Raw genomic sequence first — 21646 nt, 5'->3', positions numbered from 1 at the left:
CGGATATCTGCCACCGGCCTCATGCCGGTGTTGTCTACAGGGGCCTCCCTCTTTGGCTCCCCACTTTGTTTTGATTTTAACTCAACAGAGAGGCTGGTGGCACTTAAATCTTTCCTGCTCCCCTGCTACCCCCTTTTCTGAGCTGAGACCTGCATATCTGTTTGTTGGTGTGAAACCTCCAGGCGAACTTGCCTAAGGTACCACGAGTTCAGCTCAGCCAAGGAGGACCCTGACCTCGCCTCCTGCAGTTCCAGCCTGGGATGGAGGCATCGCTGGCCTGGAAGGCTTCTTCTCCTAGAATGTGACTTGTTTTTTTTAAGATAGTTATTTTTTCTATTATAGTCAATTTACAATGGTCTGTCAGTTCCTACTGTACAGCAAAGTGACCCAGTCACTTTAACCCATATATGTGTGTGTGTGTGTGTATACACACAGTCTTTTTCTCACATTATCCTCCATCACGTTCTCTTCGCACAGGCTGTACACGACGGCCAAGGCCCCCAGATTTTGCACACTCCCTTGGTGCCCGTCTCTCTTGGCTCTGACTGGTCTGAGTCCCCACCAGTCCAACCCTCTCAACTCTGAACACCACACAGATTCATGAGTGTCTGATAAACGAAGAGCTAACCATGTTATTTCCTTGCTTGAAACTGTCAGCGGCAGGATGCTCAGACCCTGCCACACCTGCTCATGAAAGCTGATCTTAAAATCCTGATGGAAGAACAAAGGGACAAGATAGCCAGGACAAATCTTAAGAATAGTCCAAGACTTGCTCTATCAGGTATCAGACCAAAGCACAAAACCATAGGGATTCAAACGGTGTGGTGTTGGGACTGGGTAGAGAAACTGTTCAGTGAATCAGAAGTGAGAGCCTGGACCCATTTCACAGTGGGGGTGGCACCACAGGTCAGTGGGAAGGGAGGGTCTTTTCAGTACATGAGGCCAGAACCATTGGGCTCCATGTAGAAAAAGGTGAAATGAGAGTCCTCCTACCTCAAATTATACAAGAGGATTAATGCCACAAATGTGAAAAGCAAAAATGCAAAACAACTGGGGGAAAAAAAAGACTGACAATCCTTATGACCTTGGGGAAAAGAAAGGAACAAAAGGCATAAACCCTAAAGGAAAAAAAGAATAAATTTGATTGCATTCAAAGTTAAACATTTCTGGGAGTTCCCATTGTGGCACAGCGGAAATGAACCTGACTAGGAACCATGAGGTTGTGGGTTTGATCCCTAGCTTCGCTCAATAGGTTAAAGGATCTGGCATTGCCATAAGCTGTGGTGTAGGTCACAGATGTGGCTCGGATCCTGCATTGCTGTAGCTGTGGCTGTGGTGTAGGCTGGCAGCTGTAGCTCCGATTGGACCCCTAGCCTGGGAACCTCCATATGCCATGGGTGCAGCCCTAAAAAGAAAAAAAAAAATAAATAAATAAACATTTCTGCGTTAAAACAAACAAAAGACAGCAAACGCAATGCTGAAAGGCAACCTGGGGTCTGGGAGAAGAGACCAGTATCTGTCACCAATAAGGTTCATGTTCAGATACATAGAGAGCTGCAAGTATCAGTAAGAAAAAGACAAATCACACCCTGAGAAACGGGCAAAGGAAACATATGGGAAATTCACAAAAGAGGAAAGGACTCCAGGGACCAGCAAGCATAAGGAAAGATGTCTTTACCTCACTGGTAATAATGAGAATGCAAATTATAGTAGAAATGAGGTACAGTTTCGCTTCATTAGATTGAAGAAAGTAATGAGCTTGACAGTATCAAGTGTGGGCTAGGCGTGGAGGGACAGGAAGGCTAGTCTGGGGCTCAGTCCAATAGGGCAGACGATGTGGGAGGCATTAGCCATGCTGAGTAAAGATCATGCCTTTCTGGCATCACTGCAACCCTGGGGTTCCTGTTCTGGGCGTCTGCCCTCAGGGAACTGTGGCACAGGTGCACAGGGACGCGTTCGTGAGGATGTTTGCTGTGGAAACAAACGGCCTGCCCCTTCGTGGGAAAATGGGTAAGTGAGCTGCGGTCTATGCATCAACACATTCTACAGAACAGGAAAAAAAAAAAAAAAAAAAAAAGGAAGCTGGATCTACAGGTATCGATACAGATAAAATCACAGAAACATAGGCTGAGTGGAACGAGCACTTGCAAAAGAACGTTTCTGTGGATGGCGGGATGCCATTTAAAACATGCAAAGCAGTAGTGTATATGTTTGTACATAGGGACTCATGCAGTAAAATACAAAAATCAAAGCAGGAATTACACAGAATGGTACCAGAAGGGTAGATACATCCACAGGGAAGATAGATGGAGTGAGAGGGACTTCTAGTTAATAATCCTAATTAATAATAATTAAGAAAATATAAAGCAAATATGTCAACTTCTGTTAAATTTGGGTGGGAGGTACAATGGGTATTTTCTCTATATAAATATTTCGTTATTTAAAATGAGCATCCTATAGAAAGCCCAGAATTAAACCCATGCACCTACAGCCAACTCAACTATGACAAAGGAGGCAAGAACGTACAATGGAGAAAAGACAGCTTGTTCAATAAGTGGTGCTGGGAAAGCTGGACAGCCACATGGAAAAGAATGAAATTAGAACACTCCCTAACACCATCACAAAAATAAACTCCAAATGGATTAAAGACCTAGATACAAGACCAGACACTATAAAACTCTTAGAGGAAAACATAGGCCAAACACCCTCTGACATAAACGACAGCAACATCTTCTCAGATCCACCTCTTAGAGTATTGACAATAAAAACAAAAACAAACAAATGGGACCTAATCAAACTTAAAAGTTTCTGCACAGCAAAGGAAACCCTAAACAAAATGAAAAGACAACCCACAGAATGGGAAAAAATCTTTGCAAATGAGTCAACTGACTAGGGATTCATCTCCAAAATTCATAAACACCTTCTGCAGCTCCATACCAAAAAAAAAACAAACAACCCCATCAAAAAATGGGCAGAAGATCTAAACAGACAGTTCTCCAAAGAAGATATACAGATGGCCAAAAAACACATGAAAAGATGTTCAACATCACTCATTATTGGAGAAATGCAAATCAAAACCACTCTGAGGTACCACCTTACACCAGCCAGAAGGGCCATCATCAGAAAGTCTACAAACAAGAAGTGCTGGAGAGGGTGTGGAGAAAAAGGAACCCTAGTACACTGTTGGTGGGATTGGAAATTGGTGCAACCACTGTGGAAAACAGTATAGAGATTCCTCAGAAAACTAAACATAAAAACCATAAGAGAATACTATGAACAACTATAGGGCAACAAGTTTGACAATCTGGAAGAAATGGACAATTTTCTAGAATCTTACAGCCTGCCAAAACTGAATCAAGTAGAAACAGACCAACTGAACAGACCGATCACTAGAAATGAAGTTGAAGAGGTCATAATATCACTCCCTACAAATAAAAGTCCAGGACCAGATGGCTTCACAGGCGAATTTTATCAAACATATAAAGAGGAATTGGTGCCCATCCTCCTTAAACTCTTTCAAAAGGTTGAAGAAGAAGGAATACTCCCAAAGACATTCTATGATGCCACCATCACCCTCATTCCAAAACCAGACAGAGATACCACCAAAAAAGAAAACTATCGCCCAATATCATTGATGAATATAGATGCAAAAATTCTCAACAAAATCTTAGCCAACCGAATCCAACAACATACCAAAAAAATTATACACCATGACCAGGTTGGGTTCATCCCAGGTTCACAAGGATGGTTCAACATACGCAAATCATTCAGCATCATACACCACATTAACAAAAAAAAAGTCAAAAATCATATGATCATCTCAATAGACGCAGAAAAAGCATTGGACAAAGTCCAACATCCATTCATGATCAAGACCCTCGCCAAACTGGGTATAGAGGGAACATTCCTGAATATAATCAAAGCCATTTATGATAAACCCACAGCAAATATAATACTCAATGGGGAAAAACTGAAAGCCTTCTCACTCAAATCTGGAACAAGACAGGGATGCCCACTCTCACCACTGCTCTTCAACATAGTTTTGGAAGTCCTAGCCACAGCAATTAGACAAACAAAAGAAATAGGAAGAGAAGAGATAAAACTGTCACTGTATCCAGATGACATGATACTATACATAGAAAACCCTGAGGACTCAACCCCAAAACTCCTTGAACTGATTAATAAATTCAGCAAAGTAGCAGGATATAAGATTAACATTCAGAAGTCAGTTGCATTTCTGTATACCAGCAATGAAATATTAGAAAAGGAATACAAAAATACGATGCCTTTTAAAATTGCACCTCACAAAATCAAATACCTCGGAATACACCTGATCAAGGAGGTAAAGGACCTATATGCCGAGAACTATAAAACTTTAATCAAAGAAATCAAAGAAGATGTAAAGAAATGGAAAGATATTCCATGCTCCTGGATTGGGAAAATCAATATTGTAAAAATGGCCATACTACCCAAAGCAATCTACAGATTCAATGCAATCCCTATCAAATTACCCAGGACATTTTTCACAGAACTAGAACAAACAATCCAAACATTTATATGGAACAACAAAAGACCCAGAATCGCCCAAGCAATCCTGAGAAACAAAAACCAAGCAGGAGGCATAACTCTCCCAGACTTCAAGAAATACGACAAAGCCACAGTCATCAAAACAGTGTGGTACTGGTATCAAAACAGACAGACAGACCAATGGAACAGAATAGAGAACCCAGAAATAAACCCTGACACCTATGGTCAATTAATCTTTGACAAGGGAGGCAAGAACAGAAAATGGGAAAAAGAAAGTCTATTCAGCAAGCATTGCTGGGAAACCTGGACAGCTGCATGCAAAGCAATGAAACTAGAACACACCCTCACACCATGCACAAAAATAAACTCTAAATGGCTGAAAGACTTAAATATACGACAGGACACCATCAAACTCCTAGAAGAGAACATAGGCAAAACACTCTCTGACATCAACATCATGAATATTTTCTCAGGTCAGTCTCCCAAAGCAATAGAAATTAGAGCAAAAATAAACCCATGGGACCTCATCAAACTGAAAAGCTTTTGCACAGCAAAGGAAACCCAAAAGAAAACAAAAAGACAACTTACAGAATGGGAGAAAACAGTTTCAAATGATGCAACTGACAAGGGCTTAATCTCTAGAATATATAAGCAACTTATACAACCCAACAGCAAAAACGCCAATCAATGGAAAAATGGGCAAAAGACCTGAATAGACTGTTCTCCAAAGAAGATATACAGATGGCCAACAAACACATGAAAAAATGCTCAACATCGCTGATTATAAGAGAAATGCAAATCAAAACTACCATGAGATATCACCTCACACCAGTCAGAATGGCCATCATTAATAAATCCACAAATAACAAGTGCTGGAGGGGCTGTGGAGAAAAGGGAACCCTCCTGCACTGTTGGTGGGAATGTAAACTGGTACAGCCACTATGGAGAACAGTTTGGAGATACCTTAGAAATCTATTCATAGAACTTCCATATGACCCCGCAATCCCACTCTTGGGCATCTATCCGGACAAAACTCTACTTAAAAGAGACACATGCACCCGCATGTTCATTGCAGCCCTATTCACAATAGCCAGGACATGGAAACAACCCAAATGTCCATCGACAGAAGACTGGATTAGGAAGCTGTGGTATATATACACAATGGAATACTACTCAGCCATAAAAAAGAATGACATAATGCCATTTGCAGCAACATGGATGGAACTAGAGAATCTCATCCTGAGTGAAATGAGCCAGAAAGACAAAGACAAATACCATATGATATCACTTATAACTGGAATCTAATATCCAGCACAAACGAACATCTCCTCAGAAAAGAAAATCATGGACTTGGAGAAGAGACTTGTGGCTGCCTGATGGGAGGGGGAGGGAGTGGGAGGGATCGGGAGCTTGGGCTTATCAAACACAACTTAGAATAGATTTACAAGGAGATCCTGCTGAATAGCATTGAGAACTTTGTCTCGATACTCATGTTGCAACAGAAGAAAGGCTGGGGGGAAAATGTAATTGTAATGTATACATGTAAGGATAACCTGACTCCCTTGCTGTACAGTGGGAAAAAAAAAAAGAAAAAAAAAAACTAAACATAGAACTACCATTTGACCCAGCAATCCCACTCCTGGGCATCTACTCAGAGAAAACCATGACTCACAAAGACACATGTACTCCGATGTTCACTGCAGCACTTCAATAGCCAAGACATGGAAACAACCTAAATGTCCATCGACAGAGGAGTGGATCAAGAAGAGGTGGTACATATACACAATGGAATATTGCTCAGCCATTAAAAGGAACGAAATACCGGCATTTTTAGCAACATGGATGGACCTAGAAATTATCATGCCAAGTGAAGTCAGTCATACAATGAGACACCAACATCAAATGCTTTCACTGACATGTGGAATCTGAAAAAAGGACAGACTGAACTTTGCAGAACAGAAGCTGACTCACAGTCATTGAAAAACTTCTGGTCTCCAGAGGAGACAGTTTGGGGGGTGGGGGGATGTGCTTGGGTTGTGGGATGGAAATCCTGTGAAATTGGATTGTTATGATCATTATATAACTACAGATGTGATAGATTCATTGAATAAAAAATACATAAAATGAGCATCCTGGAGTTCTTGTCGTGGCTCAGTGGTTAATGAATCTGACTAGGAACCATGAGGTTGTGGGTTTGATCCCTGGCCTTGCTCAGTGGGTTAAGGATCCAGCGTTGCCATGAGCTGTGGTGTAGGTCGCAGATTCGGCTCGGATCCAGCATTGCTGTGGCTGTGGCGTAGGCTGGCGGCTACAGCTCCTGTTGGACCCCTCGCCTGAGAACCTCCATATGCCGTGGGTGCGGCCCTGGAAAAAGACAAAAAATAAATAAATAAAATAAAATAAAATAAAATAAAATAAAATAAAATGAGCATCCTTTAAACTGAGTGGATGCCTCTGTGCCAGGCTCTGCCCTCCAGCTCCATCTTTCCTCACCCTGTGCCATGAACTGGGGCTGTACCACGGGACCTAGGTCAGCAGGCTCCTGGTTATGTCAGAGGATGGGGGCCCTGGCCAGAGACGGAGGAAGGGAAGACAGTGAGGCTGGGCACCGCTCCCGCCTGCTGTCCCCATGGTCACTACTGAGAGGCACAGTCTCCGGGCCCCCTGTGCTCTGGTTTTGGTAACTGGTGCCTCCCTGCACCCCTGCAGGCTTGGTGGTTACAGAGCCCCACTGTCTCTGGCCTGGAGTGCTGTGCTGCGACCTGGGGTTCCACTTTACCCGCCTTCTGAAACTCTCCTCTGGTCACCCCAGTTGAGTGCCATCTGTGTCCTGCCTCGGGCCCTGCAGTGCCCACACTTGTAACCCCCACGACGCCCCTCTGAGGTCCGTGTTATCAGCCTTGGTTCACCAATGGGGAAGAAGCAGAAGCTCAGGAGGTTAAGCCTCCAGGACAGGGAGCTGGCATGGAGCCCGGTTCAAGTCTAGGCCTTGTGAATCCATGGAGGGGGCACCTGGGGCCACCTTGCCCAGCACCTTGGCCAGGAATCGCCCCTCCTCCTGATGGGGTCACAGGGGAGCCAATTCCGGACCTCTGCGGCCCTGCCCTGGCCCCGGCTGGGGAAAGGCACCTTCCCCGGGCGTTGGAGGAACAGGTCTGAGGACAACCTCTCTTTGGGATGAGAAATGAGACCTAGACAGGGGCGCCTTCCAGGGGATTCAGATGTGCAGTTGGTGAAGACTTTCTGCTCCAAAGGCTGGAATGAGAGCGAGTTTTGTCCTGGGGGAAATGTCTCGTGGAGCTGCTGCAGAGGGGGAAGGCAAGCGTGGAAGCCGTCGGCTTGGTTTCTGTTTTGCACGTCTTGCTCAATAGATGGATCCATGTGGAGGGGAGAGTGTGCCTTGTTTATCAGCCGCATGTACGCAGGATTGCAGTCTCACTGCCTGAGTCACTCTGGCTCCCACCCTGGGTTCAGAAAGTATTTTGTAAAGGTCAAATCGCCTCGCTCCTCCTCGTGGCTTGAGCCGGTGGTGTCGCAGCCTGAGTAACGGGGAAAGCCGAATGTTCTGTGCCCAGAACTGTGTGCTGGGCTGCCATCCAGGAGGCGGGGATCTTCAGAGCCCTGTTTTGCAGGTAAGGGAGCCAGGGCTTCTATCACACACAGGACCGGGACCCAGGGGTACACCACCGTCCTGGTGGTGGCGGGGGGGTCGGGGGGCCGTGGGGTGGAGGAGGAGCTCTAACAGGTCAAAGGTCAGGCATTAACGAAGACCTGAGGAAGGAAGAACACGGTGCCCCATCTGAGGTGATCTGACATGACAAGCAGGAGGCACTTCCTGCAGGAAACACGTGATGGATAAAGGCCAACTGCTACTCCTCGAGGAGGGGACGGTGAAGGACGCTAACATCTATTAGGCACCGACCGCGCACCAGGCTAAACACTTCCACGTCTAAGATCATTGACTCCTGTGCAGCTGATGCTTTTACCAAAGCCACGTTAAAGGAACGCTCAAATATGGTAAATCAACTATACGTCAATAAAGCTTTTTAAAAAATAAAAATAAAAGGATGTTCGGAGGCACTCCAGTCACGTGGTGGTGGGGCGCTGGGCTTGTTCCTTCAGTCGCCCCATGTGCAGTGAGAGCTGGACGCGCCGAGGCTCTTCCGGGAGCTTCCTTACCCTCTGCTCACTCCTGATCCACTGCCTTCCCCACCTATCTCCATGTGGTTGCGCGTCCTGGCTCGGATCCCTGGTTCCGGGCTCACCCTTGGTCCTTTCTGCTCAGCTCTTGACTCCCCCTCCAGGCGGAGGCCCAGATCCACCCCCTTCTTCTCGCTGTGTTGGAGGCCTACCTGGCCTCAGATGCCCCTTCAAGGGGCTGCAAGCAGCAGAAGCGGGGATCTCCCTGGGTCAAAGCTGATGCTGCTCTGTGGACCAACAGCCGGGGTTTGCCGTTGAAGCAGAAGAATTTCCATTCAGCTGGGACCGAGGGGTGGGGTGGCCTCCCTGCCAGTAAGTGACACTCTGCTACTGAAAGGCCTCACGTTCCTGCCCCATCAGGCCTGGGGGTGGGGGGTACCATGTGACAGCGTCAGGAACACGTGTCTTCTGGGATGGTTTCTGAGCTGGGCAGCTGGCAAGCTGTGTTTCTCCATGTCTCGGGGCAGGGGCAGGGGTGGGGGCAGTGCTCATGAGCTGGGGCTCTGGCCTGGCTTAACAGAGTGTGGTCCCCGCTGCCCGGCCTGATATGGCACGGACAGCTGGAAAAACTGACCACGCAGCTTGACTATCTCAGAGGATTGCTCTATTTTTCCTCAGCATAATTTTTCCATGAATAATCTTTAAGTGGCTGTTTCTTTAGCAGTTTTATTGGAACATATGAGAACTGACAGTCACTGGGGAATGAGATATCATGAAAAAAATCTGGTTTTCATTACATTTCTCTCCAGAAACCAACATGCTGCCCAACAGACCACTCATTGATTGGAAGAGAAAAGAGCACAGGGCCTTCGAACCATGGCTTTGGAGTGGACAGGAGTAAGGATGATGAATGGCCACAGCAGAGCGCACAGGACCCAGAGGCAGACGGGCCTGGGCTCCCACCGGCCGCTGCCACCTGCAGGCTGAGTGACCTTGCGCAAGTCACCCGGCCCCTTCTGAGCCTGAATCTTCAACACGGGGACAGTGCGCTGGCCTGGCAGCCTCCCCTCGAGGAGGAAATGATACAGCAGCTCTCCCTCCTTCCTGCAACAACACCCCGGGCCAGACGCCACACAGTCACACTGAATTAGAGAGATGGGGTTCTGTCTCTGTGCAGTTCACAGTCGAGGGGGGACAGAGACAAGTAAGCAGATAACTGCTTTGATAGGAACAAATAAATACAGTAATAGCCATGACCACACCAATCGTGTAGCTACCATGACAATAATGATGGTGGCAATGGCAACAGGTGACATTCATCAGGCACCTACAAGGTGCCAGATACTGTGCAAAACGCTCAGTACGCAGGATCTGATGTAAGTTTCACAGTACCGCTGCCTCCCGGGCATCTCGGCGTTACTCTGTGGATGTGCAGTCAGAAGGTTAAGGAGCTTCCCTGGGCAGGGGGCTGGTAAGCAGTGCACCTGAGCACACAGGCATGTCAGAGGGGCCCTGAGGGGGGGGTGTGACCCCCAGACTGATGCAGGAGTCCCAGCAGAGGCGGTGGCAGAGGCGGAAGGAGCAGCTCGTGCAAAGCCTCAAAAACGGCAGACCCAGGACCTACTCCAGAAACTGCAAAGAGCCAACCTGGCGACGAGCTGAGCATGGGGAGTGTGTGTACGTTGGGAGCCAGACTGGGGCTGCAGGGCTGCGTGGGGGGCCTGAGGTTCAACGAGGGGAGGACACGGAGACCTTCAGGAGAGGAGATTATTTTATTTAGATTCTAGGAGAGCAAATCATGCTGAGACTTGTACCCTAGAAAGCTCACTCTGGTCAAGACCGCAGGCTGGGAAGGGGAGATGTGAGCCAGAGGTGTCTAGAGGGTAGACCAGCAGGGGTGTGGACCACGAGGCCGATTCGGGGTAACCCTCAGTGGGAGCTGGTGCCCTTCAGTTAGGAGGGAGCAGGATTGGGGGGCCAACGAGAAGCTCAGTTTGGGACTGATGTCTGGTGGCCTCTGGGCAGATGGATGCGTCGCTTGGGAAACAGGTGACGACTGGGGACAGGTGCGCAGGACTTGTCAGCACAGGGCTATGGAGCCCCAGGAGCGGACGAGATAATCCAGGTTGTAATCTCAGTGCAAGAGGGAAGCCCGGAGACAGGAGGGGAAACCAGTGTTTGTGGGATGAGAAGAAGAGGAAGGCTAGGAAGGAACTAGTGGTATACAACTAGGGTCAACAGAGCAAATATTTGAGAAAAGCATCATTTTAGATTTGTGTAATTTTAGAGGAAGGCGGCTCAGTAACAGTGTACTCTTGTGACCTCGGCAGCCCCTGGTCTCAGCAGTCAGTTCCTCCTCTGGAGGCGGCCTTGGACCGCCAGCCTGTGCCGGGACACTGCCAGGAGCCATGGTCCCCTTCTACTCTCTCACGCGGACCACAGCAGACAAGCCTGGAACACCGCAGACATGACCTGTTCATCCTGGGTGTTTCTCTTGGGAGAAGAGGGAGAAACAGAGCGAAAGAACCGCTGGTCTGCTCCTGCCCTCGGCGGTTAAATGAGACAGCGAGGCCTTTCACTGAGCTGCAGGGCCCAGAACCCGTGTCCCCGAGCTCTCATAAAGAGGGCCGCGACCCCGTCCTCTTGGTTGCGTGCGGCCTGCACCGTGCCTTCACAGTGCCCGTCCCGGGAAGCTACGGCATTGTGTGTGAGTTCCCTCTCCCCCAGTGACACTGGCTCCGGACGCCCAGGCTATGTCCTGGGGCCCAGGGCAGGGCTGGGTGAGCAGCTGGAGCACCGGCCCAGTGTGCCGAGGGGGCTGGCGCGGTGCCCGCGGCTGCAGAGACGCCGGCTCTGCCGCGGAGGACACGTGGCTGGGATGGGAGCCTTGTTCCCACGGGTTCCAGCAGCACCCGTGCGGCCCTGCCCTGGGTCAGCGCTGCCCACTGAAGCAGCCTGGCAGCCCCGCTCCGCTCGCGGGGTGCCTTCCAAGTCTCGCACGTGGGAGATTAATGGGAGGCAGCTGTGTTGCAGGGAAACGACTCAACTGGAGTCACAAGACTTGCGTTCCAGTCCCGCCTCTGCTGGGGCTGAGCTGGGAGCCTGCTGCCCAGGCTCCTCGGCTCTGAGCCTCCTCTTCGTCACTGGATAAGAGGGGGACCCCTGCCACCCCGGCTGTGGAGAGCACCTCTCTGAGGGTCTGGGGCATGGGGCCCCCTTCCACCCTGGACCTGGGGATTCCGTGGCTCTCGGTTGCTTTCCTGCAGGGGCTGAGAGCCCTGTTCCCAGAGAGGGGTCCTCTGTGGGTCCGCCAGCACCTCGCGGCTCTCCGGGCCCCGGGCCCCTCTGCCCTGAAAGTCCGTCTGTGTTGAAAGCCTGCTCTGGCCAGCTTTCACGGTGCAACCCGGAGCTGGAGACTTTCGCATTCACACGTGCTCTTTGTTTCTCAGACTTGTGGCTCTTCCGGGTCCTCAGGGTGAGCCAGGCTCTACCTCACACATCAGTTTGCCCCGGTTCATTTCTTTCTGAAAAATGGCAGCAGGTTAGAGTCTTGGCCCCTGCGCTTGACCTTGATGTAAGATGGAGACTCCCAGGACAGAGCGGAGGGGAACCCCAGAGTTTATGGGCAAAACCCAGCTCTCCAGCCCTTGAGTCCCTCACCCAGGGACCCGGTGCCTTCTGAGAAGGTACGAGGGTAGAGAGGGGGTGCCCTCCCCTCATCCATGGGGTGATCTCTTCTTCTCCTCGACCACAGCGAGGGGGTCTCTGGGCCACTTGAGGAGCCCGGTACGTGTCCCCCGCAGCTGGGAGGCCCAGGGGACTGGCCGTGCCCCACTCAGGCCTGGAGCCAACATGGAGGTCAGTGGTGGCCACACTGGGCTTAGCTGCCCTTGCACACACGGTACCAGGACAGGTGTGGCGGGTCAAAGGACCCGTGGAATCTCTGGAAAAAACCCGACGAAAGTGCCCAGAGAGGGAGCATCAGTGTTATCAACTGCCACCTGGATCAGCACTGTGCCCACACCACTCTTGGCACCTGGACCTGGCAGTCAGCAAGCCAAGGAAGGCGGAGAACACTGGAGAGGGTGAGGGCCAACACCCCTGCTCTCTGATCACCGGCAGCCGGGCCCCGGGGGCAGGGTGCCAGGGAAGGGGAATGAACGCCAAATCAGGTTTGGAGTTCCAGAACCGCACGGAACCAGCCTTCCAAGGACCACACTGGGACAGCCTGTGACTCCAAGTGAGTGCAGGCAAGTCACGGCTCTGTCGAGGTTGTTTCCTGGGGCAGCCACTTCCTGCACGGCACAGAGGATGGGGCAGTGCCCAGGGCACTCTGGGCCTTCAGGTGCATCCCGCTTCTTCCACGGGTTGGATACAGGTGCCAACTGGTCCAGACCCTGGGGTTCAGGAACTGGCTGTGCCCCTTCTTCTAGGCATGAGATGAGGGGGGCGGGTACCCCAGCTCCTTCACCTGTAGGACAGGATGTATCACCCCCGGCCCCGCAGAGTGGGTGTGAGGCTCACCAGGCCAAACATGGCACAGCTCCAAGCAGCGCCTGGCCAAGCGTGCACACTCAATCCGTGTTAGCTGCCATTGCTGGTATTACCACTATCTTTGCTCCTCTGTTTCCCGACCATCAACCAGCTGGTGCGGTAGGTTTTGACACAGGTCCATAAATTCTCTGACACTCCTGTTGAGGGGCTGGTCAACCTCCCCTCTCCCTGGATCTGGGGAGGCCTTGGCCTGCAGAGTGTGGCACAAGCGAGGCTATGTGTCTTCCGAGGCGGGTCACGGAGATGCCCTGATGCTCTGGAGACATCCACTCAGGGGAAGGAAGGCCATGTAGGAGTTTGATGGCCCCGAGGCTGTCATGTGGCAGGGAAATCCAGGCCACATGGAGGCCACAGGTTCGCTTCCGTTCTGCCCCAGCTGCCAGCCAGCACCAAGCACGTCTAGGTGGTTCCGGCCCCAGGATCAAGTCCCTCTCGGCTGTCAAACCTTTCCAGTTGAGGCCTCAGTTGTTGCGGAGCAGAGACAGGCCGGCCACCCAGCTGTGCCCTGTCCAAATTCCTGGCCCTCAAATCAATGCATACAGTAAAATGGTCGCTTTGTGCTACTGGCTCCTGAGGTGGCTGGTTATGTGGCTGCAGTGGCTGGCACGCTGGTGCGTGGTGACCTGGAACTGAGGTGAGGGCCCTCTGAGCCCCCCATCCAGAGCTCTGTTGCCTGCGTCAGAGTCCCTCCATTGCACAGCGTCAGCGCCTGGAGCTAACGTTCCTGAGTGGGAGCGCGTGCCAGGCCCAGCCTCCGCCCTGCGAAGTAGGCCTATGTGAGGTATTTCTTCCTCTTCCCATTTCACCAATAAGAAAACTGAGGCTCGGCGGGATCACGCCAATCGCCCAAGGTCCCACAGCTGGGACGTGCTAGAGCTGGGCCTTGAACTCAGGTCTGCCAGACTCTGAAGCCGGGCTTTTACCCACAGGCAATAAAACAAGGAAGACGGAAAGGTGTGTCGAGAGCAGTCCCGAAGGAGCAGAAACCTGCGGCCCAGGCGAGATTTTTCCATGGACTTGCTTTGCTGCCAAGGACCCTTCAGAGAAAACCTGCCAGTTGGTCCAGCGCGTGGAGGCGGGGGCGGACGCGCTCTGGAAATGTCTTCACCGGTTCCAGGGCACATACAAACATCACTTGCCCTCTCTTGGGGTCAACGTTCTTTATGATTTTTGCTCTCCAGGAAAATATTAGTTCATTATATAAACTAAACATTACATACATGGGGAAAATGGAGCACGTGGCATTCCTGGCCTTTTTTCTCTCCAGACCAGAAACTGAGAACGTCTCCCCACTTCCTTTCTCACAGTCTGTCCATCTGCTGGTACAGAGCTGCTGGCACAGCCACTCCCCAGGGGTGGAGAGAGGGGTGCAGGGGCATCACGGGGATGAAGGGCACAGCTGCAGCTCGGGGACCATTCTGACACTAACCAAGGTCCCAGAGGCCCAAGACCAGGGCTGCTCCCGACACTAGAGCCAGCAGCTTCCATGCTGGGGCAGGGGAGCTGGGGGAAAGTGCACGCGGCTGCAGAGAGGGGTCACGCAGCTCACACTGGCCCCCTAGGGCTCTTGTGTGCCCCCCGCCCCTCATGCCTTCCGCTGCCAGCCTCCCCTACTAAAGCATGACGCCCACGAGGGCAGGTCTTTGCCTGGTTCCACCGGGTGCCTGGCTCACAGTCTGCAGGTGAAGCCTCAAGTGAACAAATGCATCTTAGGGCCTTTGCTCGGCAGGTGTGGGGGTGCCTGTGGCTGGAAAGGGCCCAGAGCTGAAGCTCCAGCTCCAGCTCCCTCCCGCGGAGCTGAGGGAGGCTGCGTTCCTCCCATTCCTGGGACCGCAAGAGGCACATTCCTGTCCCTGGGTCTGGTCCGGCTCCTGCCACGCAGCCGGTCTAATTGCTGGGGGTGGGGGGAGGCTTCCCTGGAGCTGCTCCCCAGGGCCCGCCCTCCACGGGACCCCGTGCCTGTCCCCTCTGTCGGCCAGAGGCCGAGGGGGGTGGCCGGGACCGCTGAGTGCATCCAAAGCCTTCCAGACGCCCCTGGGCCTCTGGTGATCAATGAAAACCTTAACATCCTGCTTCCAGGCTGGGGCCAGGGATTTGGAAAGCCCGTGGCAGACACTCCCGGGAGCCTGCGCGCTGTGTGAAAATGCGACCTCAGCACTTCTCTGGAAGGAGTGCGGAGTCAGCAGTCAGCCCACTCCGGAGCCGCCTCCGGGAACCAGGTGCCCGCGGGGCCCAGCCGGGAGCCCAGAGGCCGGCGCTGGAGGGCGGGCGCAGCCACCACGGGCCTTTACCGGTGCTGGGCTGGGTCCTTAGCTCTGGCCACTTTCAGGCTTTCAGGTGGGGACGCAGACACCGGACAAAGACGCACAGATAACTGTCACTTTCCGCAGGGGAGGTGCGCTGAGCGGCAAGAGGCTTGTGAGGCCAGGGGGCAAACTCTATGAAAGGCCGGGGGTAAAGTTCTGGGCATTGCAGGCCCAGGGTCTTTGTCCCAACCTCAACTCTGCCATCGCGGCGTGCGGGCAGCCAACGTGCTACCCTGGGGCCACAGCCCGACCCCTGCTGCTGTAACAGGGAGGCTGACCCCGGGGGAGGAGAGGCTTCCCTGAAGCAGTGATGTTTTGCTAAAACCAGAAGAATGATTTGGTGACAGAGGTAGAATCATAACATGGTCAGTATGACAACTGACACTGTCATCCTGATGCCGTCACCCTTAATGAGGGTGCTGTACGTGCTGGGCACCTGCTAAGCATTCTACACACGTGATCTCAATAAATTATTGTGCCCATTTTATGGATGAAGAAACTGAGGCTTGGCAGGTACACAGGGTGTTCTGCTCACCCTTTGGATGCGCTCTGTGCCCAGCTTGGAGCCCTTGGGAGGCCCACTCCCCGAGAAGCTCCTCACCCTAGGCTTCCAATCGGCTTGGGCCGATGGGAGGCTCGGGCGGTGGGTGGGGAGGGAGGGCAGAGGCGAGAGGGGCCCGGGTACCTCTTCTCCCTCCCTCCCGCTTCACCCTCCGCTTCCACAGCTCCTGCCAAGCTGACTGTCCTCTGTCGCTTTGCAACTGCCGGAGTTGTGACCTTCTTCCTTCCCCAGGTCCTTCACCCTGGAGGTGCCGGGTGCTTCGCTGTCCTGTGTGTGAAGTATTCATTCCTCTCCCATTTCACCTTCATGAAGTCTCTTCCTGGGAGCCATCTGGGGGCAATTCCGTTTCCTGCCAGGATTCTGCTGGAGGAGGTCCGTTCACTTGCTGGGTTCTGGTTTCACACAGCTCATAAACAAGGGAGCTGGGGAGATGACGGCGGATGGGATGGAAGGCGAGTCCGGCTGAACCACAGGCTGGGTCTTGGCTCCGGTACTGGTTTCCGTCACAGACAGGAGCCGAAAGTGAAGGTAGCTCCTCCTTTCCTGCCCTGGGGCTCAGTGAGTGGCCTCCCACGAGCAGGGTTAGCTTTCTGAGCCTGACTCCTGTTTATGACCTCCGGCCTGGCGGGGGGAGCTGGTGGCGCCGGTGCAGACCTGGGCTGGGGCAGGAAGGGAGCCTGGGAGCTGAATCCCGCAGCACGTCTGCCCAGGGCAGAAAGAAAGTGTGGCTGTGGGGACTTGTTGGCACGTCCCCAGAGGTGTGGTCATCCTGTTAAGGTGTATTAGCCAGATTGGGTGCAGAGGGCTCTTCCACAGACTCACGTGGACGAGATGCAGAAAGGCGTTTGTTTTGAGCCGACTCTCGGCACCAGAATTCTGGCACGCTCTCCTGAGGAAGGAGTCTTGCATGGCTAGCGTTTCCTATTGCTCCTTCTATGGCCGAAACCATTGCTTTAGAATCCTGCTGCTACTTCCTACATCCCTCTGATGGGCTCCGTGCCCCCGTCCTCCCCCACCCAGAGGTCAGGTGCAGGTGTCTGAGCATCTGGAAGGAACACAGCTGACTGGGTGGGGAAGGTGACCTAGAGCAGGGGCAGAGCTGAGAAGGTAGAGACAAGACCAGTGCCGAGAGCTTTCCTTCTGGTCACCTCTGCTGGTGGGTCACCTGGCAGGTATGAAAGCAGTGCATGTGGGAGGAGACAGCCTTAGATATTTTCGTATCGGGCTCCTGGAACCCTGGGAAAATCAAGCGTAGGCCAGGACTCTGACAGTCTCTGGAGACTGTCTCTGAGAGGCTCAACCAGAGTCTCCCTCTGCTAAGTTAATGTGGGACCCCCCCCCCCCCGGGGGGGGAGGCAGGTGCTAGGGGCAGGGTCCGACCTTGCACAATGGAGCCAGGAGAGGCTGGAACAAACCCTAGAAGTCAAGCCTTGCTTGGTAGGGTGGTGGGAAGCTGCAGCACTGCCTCTAGCAGGTTCTGTGGTCCTGAGCCCAGCAGCAGAGGTACTGCTGCAACGGCCTGGCTCCAGAGGGTGGAGACAGTGGCCCGAGCAGGTCAACAGGCTGGAGGTGGCACGAGACCAGGCGGCAGCCTGCAGCAGCCACCCTCTCACCGACACTGCCTGTCAGACTCCACACTGTGCCTTAATATCATTTCAGTGTTCACATTCCGCCGACTCTGGGATAGAAGACTTATTACGCCCATCTCACGGGTAAGGAAACCGAGGCCCAGAGGGTATAAAGTTGCTTGTCCAAAATCATGGTGGCCTAGAACCCAGGCTGGTGTCACCCAAGTGCAAAGCAGGAGGAAGAAGTAGAGTTGGGCCGCCACCCCCAGGTTGGTCCCTCCCCTGGCAAGAGCAGAGATGGGTCAGTCCCAGGGACGAGAGTTGGTTAGAATACCCATAAAAGGAAACTGTCACGGAAATGGCCCTGAAGCAGCTAATACTGTACACAGAGGCGGGCAGAGCGCTTTAAAGTGTGACCTTGTCCAGGTGGCACAGCCTCGAAAGGTGGGTGCTAGTATTATTTCTGTTTTGTGGATGAGAGCAATGGGCATCTGAGCGGTAAAATAGCCAAGCCAGGAAACAAACGGCACAGCTTGGATCTGACTTCACAGCCTGGGCCCTTAATCTCTAAGGGACACTGCATGTCCCAAATATGGGAATAAAACTGATGCCCCAGGAAGGACAGCCGTCTGTGCATGGTGCTTCTAAACACCTCAGCACCCCGTGAGCAGCCACCCTGATAAGAAGGGTCCAGGTGACCTGGAGGAGACCCTGGGGTCCTCTTGACCTTGTACACGCTCCCAGCCTGGGGTCCTGACCTTGCCTCTCTGGGTCCCAGGCTCTTCCAAGAGACCCAGCCCAGCGGTGTTACCCAACAGGGCCCCGTGTGGTCAGAGCCCAGGCAGCTTGCTGTCGGGGGGCTGGGGGCAGGGATGGCTGAGTCGGCCAACCTGCAAATTCGACTCTGTTCTTTGGCTTCACAGGCAAAGCCAACCCTGGCAGGCACGTCTGGGCTATTGGCGACTTCGGTTACGGTACCTGCGAGATCTTCCTTGGAAGAGACGAGTCTCGGGGAGCTGCTTCCTGGTTCAATTCTGAGCGACAGTCTGGAAACAAAGATTTCCCAAAGATTAGAGGGGGTCTGGCGTGGCCGAGGGAGAAAAGAACATGCACGTGTCTGGACTGGAGAAGCTGGACTGCTGTTAAGGGCTCTTCTGGTCACAGGACTCGGGAACCCTCTGAGTTCTGCTCCAGGTCACAGCCCTGTCCGTCCAAGGTCCCCTGGGAATTTCCATGACCAAGAAACAGTGGGTGAGGAGGACACAGTGTGACCACAGCCCATCATCTGCCGGGCACAAATGTGGTCATTCTCAAGACAACGCTGTGAACTAGGAACACCAGCCCTGCCTTAGGGGTGAAGAATCTGAGCAGCAGCGGCGAGGTTACGTAGCTTCCCCAAGATCCCCGGGGCTGACCAGTGGCCCGGCAGGGGATCAGGCCATCTGACCCAAGCCAGGGTGTTCAGTCGTGACCGCGCCCTCTCTCTCCGATGTCCCCAGAGAGGCATGGTGCCACAGATGCATTCTGAGGACTGGTATCACAAGAGGATGATTCTTTTTTAAAAGCATTAATTGAGAACTTGTGGGTGAAATGACAGAGTGAAGCCAGATGCCAGACTCCCCCTCTCCCAATAAAACCCACAAACAACTACAGAGGCTTCAGAGTAAAAGGACTCAGTAGTTGCTACTCAACAAGGGAGGGGGCATAAACGGAAGCCATGAACTTTAGAAACCTGCAGCCGAGGAAAGAAAAGGAAGGTTCTGCAGTCTGACCAAGAGTTGCAGTGTGGCACGGCTCCTAACCTGCCCTCTGAGGCTTCGGGCGGTGGGGCGGGGGGGTGGGGGGGTGGGGGGTGATTGTCTCAGTGGGAGTCCCGCCCTTTCCCTCTTCTGACTGGCCCCAGATTCTGGAGAGGAGAGGATGGGGTGGGGGTGGAAACCCGGACGGAAATGAAGGTTCCATGGTGGGGGTTGGGGGGGTGATTGGAAACCTGAGGATTTCTGGAATGGGACAGAGCCCCTGACAATGGGGGAAGACCCCTCGACCTCTAAAACAGACAGCTGGCTCCCTACCTCCCTGGAGCCTGAGCCCTGCGCACCCCCAGACTGCACGAGAGGGCAGAGACAAGAAGCCCTGGGGCTCAGGGCACAGCAGGGGGGAAACCAGCCCATCTCACACAGGGAGCAAGGTCAGAGGTTGCCTCCCTCCTTCAGAGCCGTGAAAGATCCAGATGAGGCCTCTCACGTGGGAGCCGGGCGAAAAGAAGCGGTCGGGCAAACTAGCAACCATCCTCTCAGAAACAAGGGGAAGAGGACGGAAGAGAGCACTGCCAGGTTGCTCAGCCCGGAAGGCAGCCCTGAGGGACACAAGGAAGTGCCCCAAGTGCTTTAGAACATGGGTTGAATAAAACAAAACCTGCAAGATGAGATGGTAACGCAGAAGAGTAAGAGGAGGGGGGAGCCTGGAGAAGCCCGGGAGCAGATGTAGGACTAAACTGGGGGAGGACAGGTGTCCCAGAGCAGAAAGATCGGCCCAGTGCCCGTAGGCGACAAAGACGGAGGTGCCGCCACGAGAAAGAAAGAGGCTGATGGAGTTGGAAGGCAGACAGCATCCAACATATGGATCCCTCGGATGCCGGAAAGAGAAAAGCCACCAAGTGGCACAGAAGGAGTCAAAGACAGAAACCCAAAGAATTCCTCTGCAGTGAAGCAAGAGCATCCATGCTCCAGGGAGACCGGGCGCGCTCCCCCTGCAAACTTTGGAACTTCAAGGATTCTTCACCCACCAGGTAGACAAAAGAGGTCGCTTACAAGAGGAGAGACCCAGACTGGCTTGAGACGTGTCTACAGCACCACGCAGTGCCAGAAGGCAGTGCAGCGGGCTCTGCCCGTCCCGAGGGAGGGAAGCGAAGGAGCCCGGCAAGTCAGATGCAGATGTTTTCACGAAGGAGAACGCAGCACACGCGGGACTTGTGAAACCCTGCCTCGCGATGAGAGCCGGCTAAATAAGGGACTGATTTAAAGTAAAGACTCCAGGGATGGAGAAGCAGCAGGTGGTAAGACTGGAAAACGTCTACAAACACTAAACAGTAGGAACTACGATTCCTGAACATGACGTGTATGTTATAAAATTGGACTATGTAGAAATAAGATAAGGAGGAACGGGAAGACGGCGAACGAGAGACCAAGCGGGGAGCGTGCTAATGATCTCATCTTTGTTTTTGTTTTGTGTTGTTTTGTTTTGTTTTGTTTTTTGCTTTTCAGGGCCACACCCGCGGCATATGGAGGTTCCCAGGCTAGGGGTTGAATCGGAGCTACAGCTGCCAGCCTACACCGCAGCCACAGCAACGCCAGATTGGAGCTGCATCTGTGACCCACACCACAGCTCACGGCAACGCCGGATCCTTAACCCACTGAGCAAGGTCAGGGATCGAACCCGCAACCTCTTGGCTCCCGGTCAGATTCGTTTCTGCTGTGCCACGACAAGAACGCCTAATGATCTCATCTCTAATGGACACCCTGTTCACCACAGAAACTGAGTGAAAACAGAACTTGGCGACTCCAACCTCTTTGTGTTTTCTCTGACCTCTTCAATTAATCTTAGAAGGCTCTTTTAGGCAAGAGCATCTCTTGTGGTGGAGAAATATTTTATTTGAAGAGCAGCAATACCTTATGTTTTATTTCAGTGCCCTTTTCTAGCTTAAGTACAATTAAAGTGCAACGCAGTACAATCCAACTTTAATAAATTCTTTTTTTGCGTGAATCCATCTATCCATCCTTCTCCACGTACGCATACACACTTTCTGTGCAGAGAAAATGCCTGAAATAATAATGTTCATTTAATGCCAACGGTCATGCTTTCCAAATGGTAGGAATTGGGGTAATTTTTCTTGAATAAAATAAAATAGGCTACAGACTGAGAAGGACAAAGCACTGACTGGGCTCCTGGGCACAAGGCCTCTAAAGTCGGCGGGGACGATGCCATCAAGG

General features: G+C 52.5%; 1 protein-coding gene across 9 annotated transcripts in view; it reads right to left on the bottom strand.

The window, feature by feature from the left end:
* Window positions 1–21646, bottom strand: part of RALGPS1 (Ral GEF with PH domain and SH3 binding motif 1) — a 291847-nt gene that overhangs the window by 26971 nt on the left and 243230 nt on the right. For all 9 annotated transcript variants that reach the window (XM_047768428.1, XM_047768433.1, XM_047768434.1 and 6 more), the window contains one exon: window positions 18636–18703. In XM_047768428.1, the coding sequence (XP_047624384.1) occupies window positions 18636–18703 (68 nt within the window). The remainder of the gene's footprint in view (window positions 1–18635; window positions 18704–21646) is intronic.

This window comes from Phacochoerus africanus, chromosome 2 (assembly GCF_016906955.1).
Source record: "Phacochoerus africanus isolate WHEZ1 chromosome 2, ROS_Pafr_v1, whole genome shotgun sequence".
In the NCBI taxonomy this organism is placed as follows: domain Eukaryota; kingdom Metazoa; phylum Chordata; class Mammalia; order Artiodactyla; family Suidae; genus Phacochoerus; species Phacochoerus africanus.
Note: the sequence above shows the minus strand (reverse complement) of the source record. Positions and strands in the feature narration are given on the sequence as shown.